Source organism: Orcinus orca, chromosome 2 (assembly GCF_937001465.1).
Source record: "Orcinus orca chromosome 2, mOrcOrc1.1, whole genome shotgun sequence".
NCBI lineage: Eukaryota > Metazoa > Chordata > Mammalia > Artiodactyla > Delphinidae > Orcinus > Orcinus orca.
The window spans coordinates 87,996,510-88,019,664 of record NC_064560.1 but is presented as its reverse complement, the minus strand read 5'-3'; the positions used below and the strand labels follow the sequence as shown (position 1 = coordinate 88,019,664).

Genomic DNA, 23,155 nt, shown 5'->3' with positions numbered 1-23,155 from the left:
AAAGAAGCCACTGAATTGAGAAGCAAAAATAAATGAATTAATTTTTTTAAAAAGAGATATTTGTTTAAAAAGAGAGAGAAAGAAAGAAAGAAAGAAAGAAACCATCATGCCAGATTTACTGAATAATAATCCTTGGAGGAGGGATCCAGGAGTTTGCATCTCCCAGGAGCTCTCTGGGTGGTTCTTTTGCATGTTGAAGGCTAGGAGCTCTTGCTTTAGACGGTGGAGAGAATTTAGACCAGAATTTAGACACGATGGGAGGACACTGAGAGAGAGCCTGGTGGGCACCAGACTTCTTGGGGTTCAATCCAGCCTCTGTCCTCACTGGCTGTGTGGCTGCTTCATGCCTCAGTTTGCTCACCTGTGAAAAAAAATCTAAAAATACCATATCAATCACATTGGTCATCGTGAAGATTAAGTTAGTTAATATGTGAAATATGCTTAAAATAGTGCCTGCACCTAGTAAGAGCGCTGTACATGTTTGCTGTGAATATTATCCCACGCACAGGAATGGCACGAACAAAGTCAGACAGATGGAGATGGATGGCCTCTTTGAGGGAGGCGAGCAGACCACTTTGTCAGGAGCAGGTTTGGGTCCGTGGTTCTCAAATTATGGTATGGAGAAACAACACGGGGAGCGTGTGAAAACTTTAGTGTCCTTCCAAAGTTTCTAATTTAGTAAACTTGGAATGAAGCCTTGGGATCTGCATTTAAAATTTTCGATACAGGTGAGCAGCACATTTGTAGAACCCCAGGTTTCGGTGGAGGAGGACTGACATTTAACATTGGAGAGGTCTCCTGGGATTTGGCTGGGGCCATGAAGAGATATGGACGCTAATTGCATGTTTAATATCTGCTTTATTAGGTGTGTCCAGAAAGCAGTAGAAGTATCTGGGAGGTACAATGTGCATCCTACAACAACAAGCCGTTCATGGGCCGGTTTTATGAATGGGAACCGTTTGCAGAAGGTAAGAATAGCCCTAGCCCTGTGCACAGCAATTATTTTCTGTCTGTTCTCCAACCCTGTTGCCCTTTGGTTATTGCTGGAGGAATTGGTGTGATCCTGGCTAGAGTGACAATGAGGGAGAAAGTGTGACCCCCAGGGCAAGGGGGAGCCGGTAGGGGTCTTTACCAAAGGTAGTGATGCTCAGGTGACACCTGGACCATCAGTCAGATGGATGAGGCATTGGCTGAAACAAGCAGTGTCTGAGGCTGGCAGGATGAGTGAGACAGGACAGGGTTTGTGGAATGGGTTAGAGCGAGAGTTTCAAGCTAAGGTTGTGGGGAGTGAACAGGGATGGAGTTTCCCTTTTCCTTGGTTCCTGCTACAAGCGCTGGTGTGGTGGCTTAAGAGAGCACGTAGAGTTGTAGGGTTGACAGTTGTTTGGCTTTTGTGCTGGGGGAGCCTTGAATGCTTTTTCCAAAGATGAAGTGTGGTAGGTAGCCATTGCCCTTGGGACCAAGGTTCCTGCCTTTTCAAAATGATGGAAGATCTGATATTGGTAGAGCTTCTCAGTGCTGTTCTACATCTTGGAGTCACTTTCCTTTGTTGAAGCGCAGATGATAACATGGCTTTTGGGCTGAGAAGTGTTCAATTCTGAGATATATCTTCCCATCGCAGAGAAAGTAGGCTCCAAAGTGGTGATGGGTCGAGCAAAACGTGTGGGGTTCAATACCGACAGCCATGCTGGCCAGAGGAGAGAGTGCAGCTGCCCTCAGTGTTCAGCTCAACGTCAGCCCAAGGCAGTGACTGGGGCAGCTGGGCTGGGCCACAACCCAGTGTGTGGAACACGGCTGTTATGTCCGAGCTCTGGAGAAATTGTCCTGGGGAGGGCTTGATAATGAGTTGTGCGGATTCCATTACAGAATCAATGTCCAAACGTGGAAGGTTGTGCCTAGATGTCAGCCCTTGAGGAGGAGAAGGCAGGATTGATGTCTGCTGTGAAATGGGATGCAGAATTATTCTTGTCTGTGCATTTTTCTCAGAGAAGAGTCTGTAACCTTGTTTGGGTTCTCAAAGTGGTCTCATGACCACTGCCCCCCAGAATCGCTGAAGAACCTTCTAGAAATGCTGATGCCTGGGCACCACTCCCAGGGATTGTGAGTTAATTGGTTTGGGGTGCAGCCTGGGCATGAGGATATTTTAAAGATCCCAAGTAATTCTAATGAGCAGCTGGGGTTGAGAACCTCTAATCCAAGAGGGAGGCAGGATTTCAGAAGAGCTGGTGACTCTGGCTTAAATTAAAGGCACAGAATCATGGGTGTTTCATAACCTGTGAAATATATTCTTGTGTCAGAACAACAGTACGTGTCAGTGAGCATTTTGTCTGAGCTGCACCCTTGCTTTATTGCTGGCTGTGGATAATAATAGCTGCTTTGCCGTGATTCACTGGGAAGAAAGGCGAATTCCTCCAGCCGTGCACTGTGCTCCCCATTGTTTCCCCTGGAGCTGGAGCCCCATTGCCCAACCCTCTCTGCTTAGTTCAGGGAGGTCATCTGCCAGCCACCTGATCCTGTCAAGCCTGGTAGACTCAGGTCTAATGTCAAAAGCCCTTTGCCTCCCGCAAAGAAGACGTGTGCTAATATTTTCCCCTATTATCAATATTCCCTGTGGATGCCTGCTATCGTCTGGTTTATGTATGATTCTACCTTTTCTGTTCTTTTGTTTGCCCTGACGTGTGCTGGACTTTAATTGTGAGTCCTGGCGGGGGGAAGGGAGGAGGCTTTTTGAACATTTGATTTCACTTTTTATTTTGGAAAATTTCAAATGTACGTGAAAATAGAATAGTATAATCGTATAATAATAACCTCCTATTTACCCGTCACTTAGTTTCAACAGTTATCAACTCATGGCTAATCTTTTTCATATATAACCCACCCACTCTTCCCCATCCAGATATGGGGAGCTATTTGAATTCACGTTATATAGCATAATTCACTGGTGCATATATTAATTAGAACTCTTGGTTGTTAGTGACCAAAATCCAACCTACCTATATATAAACAAGAAAGATATTCTGTTGGTCATGTTACTGGGAAGTCCAAGAGGTGGGCTGGGATTCAGATATGGCTGCATTCCAGGGATTCAATAATATTAGGACCCTGCTTTTCTCTATCTTTCTCCATCTCTTGGGTCTGTTTACTTACTTCTCAGGTGGATGGGCAGGCTTACATGGCTTTGAACTTGCAATCACAGTGAGAAAAACTCTGTCTTATCTAGTGCTGTGGGTTGAATTGTGTCCCACAAAAAAGATATGTTTAAGTCCTATCCCTAGTACCTATGAATTCACTTATTTGGAAATAGGGTCTTTGCATGGTAATTAAGGTGCAAGTTAAGAAGAGGTCATACTGGATTAGGGTGGGCCCTTATCCAATATGACTGGTGCCCTTATAGAAAGAGAAGAGGCACAGAGACGCACATACAGGGAACACTCGGGCACAGAGACAGAGGGAAGATGGCCACGTGACGACCAAGGTGGAGATTAGAGTGATGGCAGCTACAAGTCAAGGAGCACCAAGGATTTTGGGAAAGCACCCGAAACCAGGGGAAGGCACAGAAAGGTTCTTCCCCAGAGATTGCAGAGGGAACGTGGCCCCGCCAACACCTTGATTTTGAATTTCCAGCCTCCAGGACTGTGAGAGAATAAATTTATGTTGTTTTAAATCACCCAGTTTGTGGTAATTTGTTATGGCAGCCTAGGAAACTAGCATGCCTAGTGATGGTTTCAATCTCAGAAAAACCACCCTGTGATCTTGTTTGGATCACATCCCCATCCCTGGACCTGAGTTCAGGGCCTGAGGGGGTCGTTGGGCTAACTCAGGTCATGTGACCGACCCCCTGGTGGGAAACACACATCCCAGCAAGCGGAGGTGGGGAAGAGGGGATTGTGACAGACAGAAGAACAGAATCTTCTACAGAAATTATTATCTACTTTTTGGCCATAAGCCCTGAAAGTTTGAAGAAGGCAATTAGAATCCTGGTATTTTACAAAGAAAAGAAAAATGCAGACTAGCAGCAGACTAAAGAAATCAGCTATCTTCTACACTGTGTTTGTTACTTTGCCTAGAAAATTCAGCATTCTTTAAAAATATTTATTGACGTTAATATGTCTCACACGCCTAGAAGAGGATCCCATAGTCACCGAAGCTGCATTTACTTTGGCTTTCTTTAAACAATTCTTCTTGCTGCTAAGATTGTTTTCCTGATTTTGTCCTCCTTCCTCTTAAATGACTCCCAGGCTGACAAGTGGGAGGAAGACGCTGTTAATGTTTCTGCAGGGTGTTCATACTTTACGGCTGGATTTTGCATTGGGCGCTTGGTTTTGTTTGGAAGTCTACTGCTATTTGCACGTGCCTACTTAGGGAAACAGCTGCACTCATTCAGTCCAATGCCACACAGAATAGTAAAAGCAGAGTACACTGTCTGATAAACACATTAATTTCTCCACATGCTTCTTCTTAGGCTTTTAAATGCATTTCCTGGATATGGTGATCTGTCCTAAGATAATGCGTCTAGGAATTTTTCTCATAGACCTAATACCGTAAAGACGATAGAAGTAGAATTTCAGTGCCTCTGCATCCCTGTTTACTCAGGATAGCGATAGTTCATGCCTGTCACCCTAGTCCCCCTTCGTTCAAAACCACTTTGGACAATAAATTATATGGTCAACCTAGCTATAATGGGAAAGTCTTCTTTAATAGGAAGACATTTTTTTAGGTGCATTGGGGAAAATTGTACCTGTTTTCACGACTAGAGTGTCGGGTCTGGGCGGCACTAGAATCTAGAGTTTTTCTGGGTCGCTGTGGGCTATTCAGCAGCAGGCATCAGTCTTAATCCATAAATCAGGGACAGCTTTGTATTGGAGTACTGTAAGTGCACTGTGTGTCCTCAACAGCTGAACTAAATAGAGTGCAGATCTAGAAGCCAAAAGTGAGGCTGAGTCAGGAATTGGAGGTTGCTAAGTGGTCACGTGACCAGGGCCACTGTATCTGTCAGGCCTTAGTAGCTTATGCTGCAGGAACAAAGAGCCCCCAAATCCTAATGAACAGAGAGCCTCCAAATCCCTAATGACATGAACAAAAGTTTGTCTTATGCTCATGCTCCCTGTGTAATGTAGTAAGTATTCTGCTCATTCGGGGACCCAGGCTGATAGAAGCTGCACCTCAACTTCTGCTTCCACTGAAGCAGGGAAAAGGAGCAGTGAATCACACATGGGTTCTTAAAGCTTCTACTGGAAGCGATCCCTGTTGTTTCTGCTCACATCTCATTGGCCACAGCAAGTGGCATGTCACACTGAACTTCAAGGGCAGCAGGGAGGTACCCATCCCACTGTGCGCTCAAAGGAGGAGAAATTGAATATCTGTGACCAGCCCTAATGACTAGCACAGACAGCAACCTCCAACAGTGCCTTCCTTTTAAGGCCAGGAGACTTTTATTAGGCTGCTTGCAAGGAGAGTAGATTTTGCTCCAGGAAATATTAAAGGTGCCACATAGTCTCTCATAGCCACAGAGCCCTGAGCCACTGAGACCATTTCTTCTCCTTGACTAAAGCTCTGAGGGGCAGAGGTGGAATGTTGGCGCCCAGGTGCCCAGCTGTGCTGCTGACTCCCCCACCAGTTTGCCCTGCCACAGGTACTCCACTGGCGTGTGGGGCAAGGGCTGCCATAAACATGGACAGTATTATCCAAACTGTATGACATGAGGAAGGAAGGCTTAGGACCAAGTGCTGGTGAACCTGGGATTAGGATGCTCATGTTTTAATGAAGCACCTTCATTCATTCCTAGGTACCTGCAATTCTCCATCCTACAGCCCACCCCTCCTGCACAGACAGTTCATAGTCATCAGGGACCTTTCAGAGTGGACAGGGAAGGTCTAAGGGTAACGAGAGGAGTTTCCAGTAACACCCACCGCAAGATCCATTCTCAAGCTCTCTTGTCCATGCCTAGGAATACCTGGCAAGACTAGGCCATGATTGCTTACATATGAGTGTATTATTGAGGACAAAGCAAAATCCTGAGGGCAACCTCTTGTGAAAACAAAAGGGTGATTTGGGTTTTATGTATGTTGAGTTTGAATGAATGGTAGCGAGATGCCCAGCAGGAAGTTGGGGATGTTTAAGGGAGATACCTTAGGGTTGTAGACCTGTATTTGAAGTCATTGGCTTTGGTGTGATAAATAAAGCCACCGTGATGGATAAGACCTTCAGGAGAGTGTAGAATCATGAGGACAAAGGGATCCAGGAAGGAGCTTTGGATTATGCCCACTTTAAAGAAGCAGGGGAAAGAGAGTCAACCATGAAAGGAGCCTGAGAAGAGGTGGCACCAAAGCATTATAATGCCTTATATCATCTCTTACAGTAATATAGTCTATTATGGTTTATAAAGTTCTCTTATTACATACACCACAGTGAGGAACAAATGAGATCATAGAAATTGCTTGTATTTATTGAGCACTTACTACGTACCAGGCACAGCTCTAAATGCTACTCATTTACTCCTCACAACAGCCCTGTGAGGTGGGTACTATTATCAGCCTCATTTTACAGAAGAAACAAAGTATATAATAGTTAACTAACTTGCCCAGGGTTATCCAGCTAGTAAGTGATAGAGCCAGGTTCTAAACTCAGAATCTGGCTACAGGATCTCTACTCTCAATGTGTATGGAAGCCAGGAGAAAGATGTGTACAGTTGTGAGCATTTAAGACCAGTCTTTGGGTACCTGTTTTCCTCGTAAAAACTGTCTGAGTAATTAACATTTAAATTTTCTTTAAAAAATGAAAGAAGGGGCAGTGGGGGAGAAGCAGTCATAACAGCTTAACACAGCAAGAGGTCAAGGAGAGAATGAGAACTGAGAAAAGAAGACTAGGATAGACGGTTGGGAAAACCACTGGAAAGAAATTAGAGGGGGTAGCTGGTGAATAGAGCTAGCTCTTTCTTTTAAAAATTGCCATGAAGAAGGCATATGGAGACTGTTTGCTAGTTTAAGGGGAAAGAGAAAGGTTTGTGTGGAATGGTAGAGAAATGAGGTTTCTGTAGATTGAGAGAATGAAACTTAGAAAGAAGAATAAAGGGTTAATAGAATGGTGCCTATGAACCTACTCTATCCTAGAAGAAAAGGTGGAAAATAGGCGCTTTTTTTCCTCTTGGAAAAAGTATGTTATTGTTTCTCTGCATTCTGTTATAGAAAGCTTCTTCACCATTAAATAAAAATGCATTTATTCGAGAGAAATGAAAGCAATCCTAGGTCCATAAAAAATATTTGTTTAAGAATGTTCACAGCAGCTTTTTCCATAAAAGCTCCAAACTGGAAACAACTCAACCATCCATAAACAGGAGACTGAATTAACAAACTAGGGTACCTTCATACAATGGAGTATTACTCAGCAATAAAAAAGACCACTCTACTGATGCAGATAGCAATCTGGACGAACCTCAGAAACATTATGTTGAGCAAAATAAGCCAGATGTAAGAGTACATACTGTCTGATTCCTTTTATATTATGTTCTAAAGTAGGAGAAATTAGGCTATGGTGATGGAAGTCAGAACAGTGTTTGCCTGTTTGGGTGTGGGGAAGGATTAGCTGGAAAGCGGCATGATAGAACTTTGTGGAGCGTTGGTAATGATCCAGATCGTGGTTGGCATGGTTGTTACACAGGTGAATATAGCTGTCAAAACCCATCAACTGAATTCTTGTGATCTAGGCATTTTCTTGTATATAAATGATACTTTAAAAAGTCCATTAGATTCTCTTTCCTCCTCTCTGTCTTCATCTCTGTGTTCCTAAAGGTGAAATTTAGAGCCAGTATAAATTTCACCATTATAGAACTATTCTAAGGCTTGCTGGTTTGCCCCTTTCTCTCTCATTCTTTTTTAAATACTCTTTATTACTGATCATGGAGAAACAAGAGGATTTTAGGGAGAATGGACTCAGATGCAGAGTATCATTTTTGGAATCATTTAGGATCGATTGATCATAGGGCCTTGTTGGGCCTGGAAATCCTCAGGTAGGTCTGGAATCTGAGGAAGCAAAGCTGCACATCTGTATAAGTTAGCATTCTTTTTTTTTTTTCCTTGTAAGCAACAGACACCAATTTTGGCTAAGTCAAACGCAAAAGCATTTTATTGGAAGCATATACAGTAGCTCCGAGAATCAACAGGAAGTGTGCAGGACCAAGCTGGGTGAAGGACAGAAACTGAGGAAGCTCTGGGGATCCAGGTGGACAGAACTGACGGTCTTACTTTGCTGCTGCTGCTGCAGTGGATAAATTCCAACAGGTTTCTCCATCCAAGAGTCAAAACCCTGGAAATAAGAGCCCTATTGGCTTGCTACAGGCCACATGCCCACTCCTCGGCCGGGGGTAAAAGGGTGGGGGGGTCCTGACTGACATTCCCAGCAAGACTACACACAGAGGGGGAGAATTAATTTCCAAAAAGGAAATCCTGGTGCTGAACCAAAAGAAGGAAGAATGGATCTTGAAGGGCCCCAAACGACCAATTCCATGACAGAAACTCACAAGTCAGGATGCCCATCTGGTTTGTCAACTGTCCTTTCAGCAGTAGGCTCACAGGACTTCTTGACACCTTTGAGGGATTATTGGAATTAGGATATTACGCTTGAGTATCACTCGTTTGTTCTCCTTGTGTTTATGTTTCTGCAGATTTCTACAGATAGGCCTCCTTATGCATGTATGGCATGTGACGGTGTGGGTCCCCTTTGCTTCCACACATTATTAGGCAATATTCAGGTTGACCAGTGTGCATTTATTTACACAGGGGCACGGGAGAGAGGCTGGTGTTCTGTGGTCACCTTTACCATCCCACTGCATCCTGTGTTGAGGATGATGACCTCAGGGGGAAGGGAAGGGGGGTTAGTAATGGTTCTGTTCCTTCCCCCCGATTTCCGTAATCCTGGTCACCCTCCCGCTCCCCAGCGGGATTATCTACGTGAAGGACACCTAGAACACGTCTAGTTCTTGCATCCACACTGTGTTTCTCTGTGTATCTGAAGAGTATGAAAGATGTAGGGTGGAGCACACGGTGTCACATCTCTGTGAGTCTCTTTTCCCTGGGAAATTTAGGATTTAGAAAGGGAAAGATTGTTTGAGGGAGAATATCGCCCCTGCTCTAAAGTATTCTGGAAGGTGTAAATGATTCGTGTAAAAGCGATTTCTTTCCTGGCGTTTGAACCAGCGTCCTTCTAAGTAATAGTAAAGAAAAGCCTCAGGGTATATTTCAACATCTAGTAAGCAGATTAGTCTAAATGTGAGTAATTTTGAGGATTGAAAACCAAGGGTAGAGCTTAAACCCATTGCAAAATATTAAATAATGAGACCCAATCCTGTCATTTCTGTCTTCTGAGAAGCTCAGCTCTCTTCAAAGACTGCCTCATCTTTGTGGTGTCAGGATGGGCAAGGTCAGATGTCACTACAGTGTTCCTATTCTACAGACGCAGGAACTGAGACTTGAGGTTGGATGGTTTGCTCCAAGTCGCAGGATAAAGTAGAAGGATCAGATTAAACAAGAAGTTACATAACCACAGCCTGCTGATTTCAGAGCAGTCATTTGCCTCAGGGGCTACCAAAGAATTTCTCTCTCTGTGCAACCAAGCTGTGACTAATTCGGTACCTTTAAAAACAAACAAATGTGGTTTGTTTTTGTTTTTTTTAACATCTTTATTGGAGTATAATTGCTTTACAATGCTGTGTTAGTTTCTGCTTTATAACAAAGTGAATCAGTTATACATATACATATGTCCCCATATCTCTTCCCTCTTGGGTCTCCCTCCCCCCCACCCTCCCTATCCCACCCCTCTAGGTGGTCACAAAGCACCGAGCTGATCTCCCTGTGCTATGCGGCTGCTTCCCACTAGCTATCTATTTTACGTTTGGTAGCGTATATATGTGCACGCCACTCTCTTACTTTGTACATTGACTAAGACTTTTCCAGTAAAGCCTGGGGCTCTGTCTTAATCCCTTGCAGCACAGCTCTGTCACCCTCTGAGCAGAGGCCTCTGACTGTAAATTGGTAGAGCTGGGTCCCAAGGGAGTGGTCAGGACGTTTGGTTGCCCCTTGCATGAACATGGAGACATTAGTATGGGGCCAACATCAAGAGGTTTTTAGAGTTAGAGGCCTTAGGGCTAGAAAGTAATCAATGAAAATGCAATTTCTGTTTAAACTGTAAATCCAGCCCACCTTTTGCATATTTATCAGAGATTCTCCCTCATCTGCATAGTCCCTCCCCAAAAGCTATTAAATAGCAACCATACCTGTCTGTATCTGCTTCTTAGAAATTCCATGAGTGAGAACATTCCATGAGTCAGTGGGACTTGTTTACAAAGGATTAAAGGAAAAATCTGATGTGTATCTGTGGTTGGGTGGGAAGAAGGGAGAGAGCATGCTTCAGCATTCCCAGGCAGTCTGCTTCACCTTCCTCCTCACGTTGCCTACACTTTGCAATAATGGCATTCTCATAATGCCACTATAATTCACCCTGGGATGATATTTGTTGCCTGGCTACCCTTTGGAGCCACATTGAATGAAACCTCCAGGTTCCCCCTTCAGATACTTGAAAGCAGCCGTCTTGTCACCCTAAATCTTATTTCACCAGCCTGCTGAACGTTTATTTCCTTCAGTTGATTCCTTATGGATTGGAGCATGCAACTTGTTTATCGTCTTGGCTATTCTCTTTAGAATCAGTACGTGAGTCATAACAAGCAGCTGTGGTTGAGTGTGGCTCTGATGTGCTGGGCTCGGGAGCAAGGAGTGTCACTGGGATTGATTAGTGCTGCCTCACGCAGGTGTGGGAAGGGAAATGGCAGCACATACACTGCCTCTTTTCTGTCTTTACAGTTTTTTTGTATATATTTTAATCTGATTGGAGTAGAGTTGATTTACAATGTTGTGTTAGTTTCAGGTGTTCAGCGAAGTGATTCGGTTATACATATGCATATATTCATTCCTTTTTAGATTCTTTTCTCATATAGGTTATCACAGAGTATTGAATAGAGTTCCCAGTGCTATACAGTAGGTCCTTGTTGGTTACTTATATATCATAGCGTGTGTATGTTTACCCCAGGCTCCTGGTTTATCCACCCCCACCCCACCCCACCCCACCATGTTTCCCCTTTGCTAACCTTAAGTTTGCTTTTGATATCTGTAAGTCTGTTTCTGTCTTTCACGTTGTGATGATATAGGTGCCAATTAACCCTGTTAGTTCTTTGAAAATTTGGGATGAGTTCCTATTTATTGAACAGAGATGAGACTCTTAAATGATTCACAAAGTTTGCCAAGCAGTACATAGGTCTTGCTTCAAATGCAAGTATAAAGCTTCTGATTTTAGAATACAGTAATCAAGGAAATGATGCAAATAAATATAATGAACACATCATTGTACTAGTTATGTCTAAAATGTGTTCACATTTAAAATGTAAGTAAAAACCAAATAATGTATAACTGTTTGTAATTTTCCAAGAGAGGCCTTTTAGGATGGCTGAAATAGTCAGGGGAAGGCCTGCTTTCCCAGAGTGATCCTTTAAATTAAGGGTTCTTTCAGGGGCACAGTGTATCTAGAGGTGGAGGGACTAACCCAAGGACAATTTCTAAAAACTGGATTGCCTGATACTGAAGTGTGCAATAGGTTTCTTTCTACCTTTGGAATTGTATTTCCTGTCTGCATCTGAGGCTGTGTCTACTGCAGCAAAACAAACTGAAGTAGTGACAGGGACTTCCCTGGTGGTCCAGTGGGTAAGACTCTGTGCTTCCAATGCAGGGGGCCCGGGTTCGATCCCTGGTCAGGGAACTAGATCCCACGTGCATGCCGCAACTAAGAAATCCACATGCCACAGCTAAATATCCTGCATGCTGCAGCTAAAACCTGGTGCAGCCCCCCCCCCCCAAAAAAGAAAGAAAGTACAAGGCAAAATTTTTAAAAAATGAAGTAGTGGCAATGATTTATATTTGAATTATCCTGCTTCCAAACCCAGCTATTCTCAGCCTGAACGACGGAGAGCACTTGTCATCATGTCTTGAGTTCTCATGCATCATTATCACGCCTCTTTCCTGCAAACCTAGGTGACATGAGCAGCTAACTATTTGAGGTCCTTTGAACCCAAATACTTAGCAACCGAGTATATACTGAGATGTATGGTTTTCTTTAAGATTACTAATTGTGATACGTAGCCTGATATTATAAGGCTTTAGTTCACAACCATTTCTGTTCATATGGGAGACATTTCTGGATTGTTGCATTTCCCCTCTCTTTCTTGTTCTGTGACTGTCACAGCTCCATTCTCACCCATGATGGAAACCAGTGATCTTTGGATGGCCCACCGAAGGAGACGTACATTTCTGGCCCTTTCTGTGCTGGAACTAACATGGTGCAGGTTCTGTAGCTCCCCGGGGCAAAGCAGAAGTACTCTATTATATGATTCATACGGTTCAGCTCACCCTTCTCTGGTTAGTGCTTAGTGTTTTTACTGGATTTTTCCATTCTCTCTTTTTGGGTTACCACATACACCCATACACATACCACCACCACCACCAAAACCCCCTGTGAGGAAATCACTGTATAACTTTGTTGACAAACACATGTGTGGATACGTTTAAATAGTTCAGAGGTAAAACAAGGAAAGGCCCCGTATAAATTCTACTTTTGAACTAAAGACTAGATAGTGGTTTTGCAAATGTAAGTGATCGATAACTGATTAGCTTTGGAGCTGGTCAACAGACTTTACAACTCAAGATTGTTATTTAGTAATGAATGACAAGAAAAGTTTAGGAAAGCAAAATTCTACATTGTACTCAGTTAATATTTTTCTTTTCAACCTTGTTGCAAACGGTTTTCATCGCGGAGGCATGGAGGAGAATGGTGAGTAGACACCGATTGGGAAGGGATTGCAATTGGGAGAGGCTGAAATAGAGCAGGTTATGGGGGTGGAGAGAGCCGGGCGTTTCAGGGGTCAGAACCGCCAGGCAGACAAGCCTTGTCGTGAGCTTAGTGAGGCCAGAGGTCACCAAAAGACAGGGCAAGAGACTGGCAGGGCAAACCATAGATTTCACATGGTTACCCAATTCATTTTTGCTTTAATATTTTATCAAGTGAGCCATAATTTATTGGACTGAGTCAAGTTTTGTTCAGGGGAGCGATTAAAGTTTGGGTTAATCCCTGGAAACAGCTTTCGTCTGAAGTCATGTTCCAGCAAACGATGTTTTTTTTAAAAAAATATTGAGCAGCACATTAAAAATAGGTCAGATTTAAACAGGACAGTGGAGCTTTGGTTTGGGGAAAAACTTGCAGTCATTATTAAGAGATGTGTCTGTTGTGAGCATTAGGCCTGCCAGTCTTTAGGAAAGGGAGAAAGTGGAGGGGAGGGCTCTGACCCACCATGCAGTTCATGTAACCTCTTGATGCCAAAAATGAGAAAGGAGAAGCGTATCTGATACATACAGCCCAAATTCCATTTGTACTTAAGGTTACGTAAGTGCTCGTCATGTAATAACTCTGGCCCTCGCCCAACGAGCGTGTAGATATTGGCAGCTTTGCATGCCTAATAGATCCCCATCAATCAGTCACGATGTCTTGTCCCACACCCAGTTGCCTTGTTTGTTTAAGCTGGCTTTGGAGGTTGTATAAATAGCTTTAGCAACCTGCTGTCGCACTCCTGGTGATCAATGGCACCTTCAAAAAATCCCTTGGCATGTTCTTAGGACTCGAAGGAGTAGAACTTGACCCACTGATGTTTACCATGGTTATCAGTTTTCTTCCCTGTATGTTCTCGCGCATTACAGGCAGGGAGCCTGGAGGGGCCCCTGGGGTAACTGCTCCCACCCTGGCTCGCTGGACCTGCCAGGCCTCTGCCTTTCAGAATCAGCTAGTGTACTGTCCCACCTGATGGAGCCAGGCAAGGGCTACCCAGGGACTGCCAAATGAAACTGTTCCTCAGGACTGGACAGGTGAATTCAAGTTCACACAGAAAAGAAAGGTGCACTTTTTCTCCTTAAAAAGTGAAAAAAAAAAAGATTGCTACAACATGTTGGCATTGATTCAGGCAGCCACCTTTTGTTCTGTGTGAGGGATAGCCTTAGGGTAGCAGGAAGGACAGTGCACAGAGGACACAACCCCAGAGGTACCAGCTGCAGCTTCCTTGGACCACAGTAAGAAATAGCTTCCTCCCGTTGAGAAGATCCAGTGAGATGATGTGTATGTAGCACGTGTATAAAGGTTGTAAGTTCCACTATTGATGACCAGGTGCCTGCGTCCTCCAGGTGGAACCTGGAACAGTGAATAGTATGGTGCATATGCAGATGTTGGGAAAGGCATTCCAGGCAGAGGGAACAGCACAAGCCAAGGTGCAAGGGTGGAAAATACAGAATGCATTAGGAGAAATCAGAGAGTGTCCTTTGGTTGGAACAAAGGGTGTTTAAAGGGAAGAAATGCAGGATAAGGTTGGGCTGGAAGTTTGGGGCCAGATTATGGAGGGCCTCAAATAGGAGGCTAAGGAAATTGGACTTCATTTTACAGGCAGTGAGGAGGTATTGGGGTTTTTTTTAAAGCAGGGGAGTAACATGATCAGAGCTGAGCTTCAGGAAAATTAATCTGGCAGCAAAATGCTGCAAAACCTCTTTGGAACAAGAAGGGATATAAATAAATAAATAATTCGAAAATTTGGCAGAAGTGTTTTCAAATACGTTCTGAAATGTACATGCTATATATTTTGAAATGATAATATTTTTCTTGTTCGTTTTTTTTTTTTTTCTCACAGCAGCCAAATTCCTTTTTCATTCCCTCTCTTTTCTTTCTTTTCTGCGTTCCCTCCCTCGCTCCCTCTTCCTTTGTTTCTTTCTCTCGCTCATTCACTCTGTCACTCCTTCTCTCCTGTCTGCCTTTCATGGTGGGTGTTGCTTTGGCGGGGGTGAAAACCGAGCCAGAGGTTGAGGGTTCCAGCACAGTGCTTCCAGGAGGTCCAGGCTTCTGGGGCCTCTGCGCCTGCTGTGATGTGGTCCCACTACCGAGGGCAGCGGAAACATCCAACCTTGATTGTCACCAACCCCGACCATACAAAATATAGGTATTTTGAATGAGCAAGCAAATTCCTGTAATTCATGTGGACAGTGTTTCTATAATCCAATTTTCTGGACTCATCACCAAAAGGTTCAGTCGACTTCTGTAACGCTTGGGTTAGGAAGAACAATGGCATTTCTATGGGTTTTATCGGTATGGCCTGTGTCCTTTGCTCAAGCAAATTTGATAAATGTGTTTAGACCCTAGGTGTTTCTAAATTTCACTTGCAGGTTTGTGACACTGTGTGAGATTCCCCTGGCTGAGATATGAATCTGAAAAGTCTGCTTTGCAAGATGTGTGTCCGGAAAAGTGTCACTTAGCTTTATTTTTCTTCACTTATTTGTGCATTTGCAACAATGCTTATTAATTAGTTAGAAAAATTTTGCTTGTTTCTGTGAAAAATGGCAATCAAGTGAGATATAAACCTATCATGAGATGTGAAAGTATGGTTAACTTGTAGGGTGTAGCATAAGGCTATAAACAGGAAACTCTCCATGGATATTTGATTCCTGAAAAAGCTGGGAGCCTCTATAAATATTTTTCTGTTTGTGAATCTGGGAACTCAAGAAGGTTCCAGATATATGCCTCAGGAATGTCAAGAGTCTGCTGTAAATCCAAATTCACAAGACAGATAAATTATTGGATGACTATTCAGATTGCAAAACAATTTTTCATTTTATTAAATATTTACTCTTCATATTTACCCTAGAGAAGTTCTTTAAGGAAATATAGTTAGTATTTGATTTACAGACATTCAATATATACAACTGTTTCTTTTTTGTTTTCTTTTTAGCATCTTTATTGCAGTATAATTGCTTTACAATGGTGTGTTAGTTTCTGCTTTATAACAAAGTGAATCAGCTATACATATACATTTATCCCCATATCTCCTCCCTCTTGTGTCTCCCTCCCACCCTCCCTATCCCACCCCTCTAGGTGGTCACAGAACACTGAGCTGGTCTCCCTGCGCTATGTGGCTGCTTCCCACTAGCTATCTATTATACATTTGGTAGTGTATATAAGTCCGTGCCACTCTCTCACTTCGTCCCAGCTTACCCTTCCCCCTCCCTATGTCCTCAGTCAATTCTCTATGTCTGCGTCTTTATTCCTGTCCTGCCCCTAGGTTCTTCAGAACCTTTTTTTTTTCGATTCCATATATATGTGTTACAATGGTATTTGGTATTTGTTTTTCTCTTTCTGACTTACTTCACTCTGTATGACAGACTCTAGGTCCATCCACCTCACTACAAATAACTCAATTTCATTTCTTTTTATGGCTGAGTAATATTCCATTGTATATATGTGCCACATCTTCTTTATCCATTCATCTGTCAATGGACACTTAGGTTGATTCCATGTCCTGCCTATTGTAACTAGAGGTGCAGTGAACATTGTGGTACATGACCTTTTTGAATTATGGTTTTCTCAGGGTATATGCCCAGTAGTGGGATTGCTGGGTCGTATGGTAGTTCCATTTTTAGTTTTTTAAGGAACCTCCATACTGTTCTCCATAGTGGCTGTATCAATTTAAATTCCCACCAAGAGTGCAAGAGGGTTCCCTTTTCTTCACACCCTCTCCAGAATTTATTGTTTGTAGATTTTTTGATGATGGCCATTCTGACTAGTGTGAAGTGATACCTCATTGTAGTTTTGATTTGTATTTCTCTAATGATTCGTGATGTTGAGCATCTGTTCATGTGTTTGTTGGCAATCTGTATATCTTCTTGGGAGAAATGTCTGTTTAGATCTTCTGCCCGTTTTTGGATTGGGTTGTTTGTTTTTTGATATTGAGCTGCATGAGCTGCTTGTAAATTTTGGAGATTAATCCTTTGTCAGTTGCTTCATTTGCAAATATTTTCCCCCATTCTGAGGGATGCTTTTCATCTTGTTTATGGTTTCTTTTACTGTGCAAAAGCTTTTAAGTTTCATTAGGTCCCATTTGTTTATTTTTGCTTTTATTTCCATTGCTCTAGGAGGTGGGTCAAAAAGGATCTTGCTGTGATTTATGTCATAGAGTGTTCTGCCTATGTTTTCCTCTGAGACTTTTACAGAGTCTTGCCTTACATTTAGGTCTTTAATCCATGTTGAGTTTATTTTTGTGTATGGTGTTAGGGAGTGTTCTAATTTCATTCTTTTACATGTAGCTGTCCAGTTTTCCCTTCACCACTTATTGAAGAGGCTGTCTTATCTCCATTGTATCTTCTTGCCTCCTTTATCAAAAATAAGGTGACCATATGTGCGTGGGCTTATCTCTGGGCTTCTATCCTGTTCCATTGATCTATATTTCTGTCTTTGTGCCAGTACCACACTGTCTTGATTACTGTAGCTTTGCAGTATAGTCTGAAATCAGGGAGCCTGATTCCTCCAGATCTGTTTTTCTTTCTCAAGATTGATTTGGCTATTTGGGGTCTTTTGTGTTTCCATACAAATTTTGCAATTTCTTGTTCTAGTTCTCTGAAAAATGCCAGTGGTAGTTTGATAGGGATTGCATTGAATCTGTAGATTGCTTTGGGTAGTATAGTCATTTACACAATGTTGATTCTTCCAATCCAAGAACATGGTATATCTCTCCATCTGTTTATATCATCTTTAATTTCTTTCATCAGTGTCTTACAATTTTCTGCATACAGGTCTTTTGTCTCCTTAGGTAGGTTTATTCCTAGGTATTTTATTATTTTTGTTGCAGTGGTACATGGGAGTGTTTCCTTAATTTCTCTTTCAGATTTTTCGTAATTAGTGTATAGGAATGCAAGAGATTTCTGTGCATTACTTTTGTATCCTACTACTTTACCAAATTCATTGATTAGCTCTAGTAGTTTTCTGGTAGCATCTTTAGGATTCTCTATGTAGAGTATCATGTCATCTGCAAACAGTGGCAGCTTAACTTTTTCTTTTCTGATTTGGATTCCTTTTCTTCTCTGATTGCTGTGGCTACAGCTTCCAAAACTATGTTGAATAATAGTGGTGAGAGTGGACAACCTTGTCTTGTTCCTGATCTTAGAGGAAATGGTTTCAGTTTTTCACCACTGAGAATGATGTTGGCTGTGGGTTTGTCATATATGGCCATTATTATGTTGAGGTAAAGTTCCCTCTATGCCTACTTTCTAGAGGGTTTTTATCATAAATGGGTGTTGAATTTTGTCGAAAGCTTTCTCTGCATCTATTGAGATGATCATATGGTTTTTCTCCAATTTGTTAATACTGTTTATCACATTGATTGATTTGCATATATTGAAGAATCCTTGCATTCCTGGGATAAACCCCACTTGATCATGGTGTATGATCCTTTTAATGTGCTGTTGGATTCTGTTTGCTAGTATTTTGTTGAGGATTTTTACATCTATGTTCATCAGTGAGATTGGCCTGTAGTTTTCTTTCTTTGTGACATCTTTGTCTGGTTTTGGTATCAGGGTGATGGTGGCCTCGTAGAATGAGTTTGGGAGTGTTCCTTCCTCTGCTATATTTTGGAAGAGTTTGAGAAGGATAGGTGTTAGCTCTTCTCTAAATGTTTGATAGAATTCGCCTGTGAAGCCATGTGGTCCTGGGCTTTTGTTTGTTGGAAGATTTTTAATCACAGTTTCAATTTCAGTGCTTGTGATTGGTCTGTTCATATTTTCTGTTTCTTCCTGATTCAGTTTCAGAAAGTTGTGCTTTTCTAAGAATGTGTCCATTTCTTCCAGGTTGTCATTTTATTGGCATAGAGTTGCTTGTAGTAAGATCTCATGATCCTTTGTATTTCTGCAGTGTCAGTTGTTACTTCTCCTTTTTCATTTCTAATTCTGTTGATTTGAGTCTTCTCCCATTTTTTCTTGATGAGTCTGGCTAAGGGTTTATCAATTTTGTTTATCTTCTCAAAGATCCAGCTTTTAGTTTTATTAATCTTTGCTATTGTTTCCTTCATTTCTTTTTCATTTATTTCTGATCTGATCTTTATGATTTCTTTCCTCTGCTAACTTTGGGTTTTTTTTGTTCTTCTTTCTCTAATTGCTTTAGTTGTAAGGTTAGGTTATTTATTTGAGATGTTTCTTGTTTCTTGAGGAAGGATTATATTGCTATAAACTTCCCTCTTAGAACTGCTTTTGCTGCATCCCATAGGTTTTGGGTCATCATGTTTTCATTGTCATTTGTTTCTAGGTATTTTTTTGATTTCCTCTTTGATTTCTTATTTAGTAGTGTATTGTTTAGCCTCCATGTGTTTGTATTTTTACAAATTTTTTCCTGTAATTGATATCCAGTCTCATAGCGTTGTGGTCAGAAAAGATACTTGATATGATTTCAATTTTCTTAAATTTATTGAAGCTTGATTTGTGACCCAAGATGTGATCTATCATGGAGAATGTTCCATGAGCACTTGAGAAGAAAGTGTATTCTGTTGTTTTTGGGTGGAATGTCCTGTAAATATCAATTAAGTCCATCTTGTTTAATGTATCATTTAAAGCTTGTGTTTCCGTATTTATTTTCATTTTGGATGATCTGTTCATTGGTGAAAGTGGGGTGTTAACGTCCCCTACTAGGATTGGGTTACTGTCTATTTCCCCTTTTTTGGCTGTTAGCATTTACCTTATGTATTGAGGTGCTCCTATGTTGGGTGCATAAATATTTACCATCCTATATCTTTTTCTTGGATTGCTCCCTTGATCATTATGTAGTGTCCTTCTTTGTCTCTTCTAATAGTCTTTATTTTAAAGTCTATTTTGTCTGATATGAGAATTGCTACTCCAGCTTTGTTTTGATTGCCACTTGCATGGAATATCTTTTTCCATCCCCTCACTTTCAGTCCGTATGTATCCCTAGATCTGAAGTGGGTGTCTTGTTGACAGCATATATACGGGTCTTGTTTGTATCCATTCAGCCAGTCTGTGTCTTTTGGTTGTTGGATTTAATCCATTTACATTTAAGGTAGTTATCGATATGTATGTTCCTGTTACCATTTTCTTAATTATTTTGGGTTATTGTAGTTCTTTTCCTTGTCTTGTGTTTCCTGCCTAGAGAAGTTCCTTTAGCATTTGTTGTAAAGGTGGTTTCGTGGTGCTGAATTCTCTTGGCTTTTACTTGTCTGTAAAGGTTTTAATTTCTGTGCCAAATCTGAAGGAGATCTTTGCTGGGTAGAGTAATCTTGGTTGTTGGTTTTTCCCTTTCATCACTTTAACTATGTGCTGCCATTCCTTTCTGGCTTGCAGAGTTTCTGCTGAAAGATCAGCTGTTAACCCTATGGGGATTTCCTTGTATGTTATTTGTTTTTTTTCCCTTGCTGCTTTTAATATGTTTTCTTTGTATTTAATTTTTGATAGTTTGATTAATATGTGTCTTGGTGTGTTTCTCCTTGGATTTATCCTGTATGGGATTCTCTGAGCTTCCTGGACTTGATTAACTATTTCCTTTCCCATATTAAGAAAGTTTTCAACTGTGAGCTCTTCAAATATTTTCTCAGTCCTTTTCTTTTTCTCTTCTTCTTCTGAGACTCCTATAATTCGAATGTTGGTATGTTTAATGTTGTCCCAGAGGTCTCTGAGACTGTCCTCAATTCTTTTCATTCCTTTTTCTTTATTCTGCTCTGCGGTAGTTATTTCCACTATGTTATCTTCCAGGTCATTTATCCGTTCTTCTGCCTCAGTTATTCTGCTATTGATTCCTTCTAGCAAATGTTTAATTTCATTTATTGTGTTGTTCATCATTTTTTGTATGCTCTTTAGTTCCTCTAGGTCCTTGTTAAACGTTTCTTGTACTTTCTCCATTCTGTTTCCACGATTTTGGGTCATCTTTACTATCATTACTCTGAATTCTTTTTCAGGTAGACTGCCTATTTCCTCTTCATTTGTTTGGTCTGGTGGGTTTTTGTCTTGCTCCTTCATCTGCTGCGTAGTTCTCTGTCTTCTCATTTTGCTTAACTTACTGTGTTTGGGGTCTCCTTTTCGCAGGCTGCAGGATCATAGTTCCTGTTGTTTTTGGTGTCTGCCCCCAGTGGCTGATATTGGTTCAGTGGGTTGTGTAGGCTTCCTGGTGGAGGGGACTGGTTCTTGTGTTCTGGTGGGTGAGGCTGGATCTTCTCTTGCTGGTGGGGTGGACCACGTCCGGTGGTGTGTTTTGAGCTATCTGTGACCTTATTATGATTTTAGCAGCCTCTCTGCTAATGGGAGGGTTGTGTTCCTGTCTTGCTAGTTGTTTGGCATAGGATGTCCAGCACTGTATCTTGCTGGTTGTTGAGTGGAGCTGGGTCTTGGCATTGAAATGGAGATCTCTGGGTGATTTTTGCCGTTTGATATTACGTGGAGCCAGGAGGTCTCTGGTGGACCAATGTCCTGAATTGGGCTCTCCTACCTTAGAGGCACAGGCCTGACATCTGGCCGGAGCACCAAGACCCTGTCAGCCACATGGCTCAGAGTAAAAGGGAGAAAAAAAGAAAGAAAGAAAGAAAAACATAAAGATATTAAAATTAAAAAATATTAAAAATTAAAAAGTAATTTAAAAAAAGAAAAAAAAGAAAGAAAGAAGAGAGCAACCAAACCAAAAAAGAAGTCCACCAATGATAGCAAGCACTAAAAACTGTACAAAGAAAAAAAAAAAATGGATAGACAGGACCCTAGGACAAATGGTAAAAGCAAAGCTTTACAGTCAAAATCACACAAAGAAGCATACACATACACACTCACAGAAAGAGAAAAAGGAAACAAACAAACAAACAAATATATATATAAAAGGTAGAGAACAATACAAATCTACCAATGATAATAATCTCTAAATACTAAACTAAGATAAACATAAAACCAGGATCAAATTTGATGTAGAAAGCAAACCCCAAGTCTACAGTTGCTCCCAAAGTCCACCGCCTGAATTTTAGGATGATTTGTTGTCTATTCAGGTATTCCACAGATGCAGGGTACATCAAGTTGATTGTGGAGATTTAATCCGCTGCTCCTGAGGCTGCTGCAAGACATTTCCCTTTCTCTTCTTTGTTCGCACAACTCCCGGGGTTCAGCTTTGGATTGGCCCCACCTCTGCATGTAGGTTGCCTGAGGGTGTCTGTTTTTCGCTCAGACAGGATGGGGTTAAAGGAGTAGCTGATTAAGGGGCTCTGGCTCACTCAGGCCAGGGGGAAGAATGGGTACGGAATGCAGGGCGAGCCTGCGGCGGCAGAGGCCAGCATGACATTGCACCAGCCGGAGGTGCACCACGTGTTCTCCCGGGGAAGTTGTCCCTGGATCACGCGACCCTGGCAGTGGCGGGCTGCACAGGCTCCTGGGAGGGGAGGTGTGGATAGTGACCTGTGCTTGCACACAGGCTTCTTGGTGGCTGCAGCAGCAGCCTTAGCATCTCATGCCCGTCTCTGGGGTCGGTGCTGGTAGCCGCTGAGCTGGTAGCCGCTGGAGCTCCTTTAGCTCTTAATCCCCTCTCCTCGCACCCTGAAACAGTGGTCTCTTGCCTCTTAGGCAGGTCCAAACGTTTTCCTGGACTCCCTCCCGGCTAGCTGTGGCGCACTAGCCCCCTTCAGGCTGTGTTCACACAGCCAACCCCAGTCCTCTCCCTGGGATCTGACCTCCGAAGCCCTAGCCTCAGCTCCCAGCCCCCACCTGTCCCAGTGGGTGAGCAGATGAGCCTCTCAGGCTGGTGAGTGCTGGTCGGCACCGATCCTCTGTGTGGGTATCTCTCTGCTTTGCCCTCTGCACCCCTGTAGCTGTGCTCTCCTCCGTGGCTCTGAAGCTTCCCCCCACCACCATCACCCCCCATCTCTGCCAGTGAAGGGGCTTCTTAGTGTGTGGAAACTTTTCCTCCTTCACAGCTCCCTCCCAGAGGCACAGGTCCCCTCCCTATTCTTTTGTTTCTGTTTTTTCTTTTGCCCTACCCAGCTACCTGGGGAGTTTCTTGCCTTTTGGGAAGTCTGAGGTCTTCTACCGGAGTTCAGTAGGTGTTCTGTAGGAGTTGTTCCACATGTAGATGTATTTCTGATGTATTTGTGGGGAGGAAGGTAATCTCCACGTCTTACTCCTCTGCCATCTTGAAGGTCTCTCCTATACAACTGTTTCTGAACAGTGGAATCCCCTTTTCATGGCATTAGGAAATTTTAAGATAATCATTTCTCCACTTGAAAAATTAATTT

The 23,155-nt window shown here is 42.4% G+C and overlaps 1 protein-coding gene across 2 annotated transcripts in view; it reads left to right on the top strand.

Annotated features, from left to right (window-relative positions):
* Positions 1-23,155, top strand: part of THSD4 (thrombospondin type 1 domain containing 4) — a 582,688-nt gene that overhangs the window by 127,536 nt on the left and 431,997 nt on the right. For both annotated transcript variants that reach the window (XM_033439983.2, XM_033439984.2), the window contains exon 6: positions 866-968. In XM_033439983.2, the coding sequence (XP_033295874.2) occupies positions 866-968 (103 nt within the window). The remainder of the gene's footprint in view (positions 1-865; positions 969-23,155) is intronic.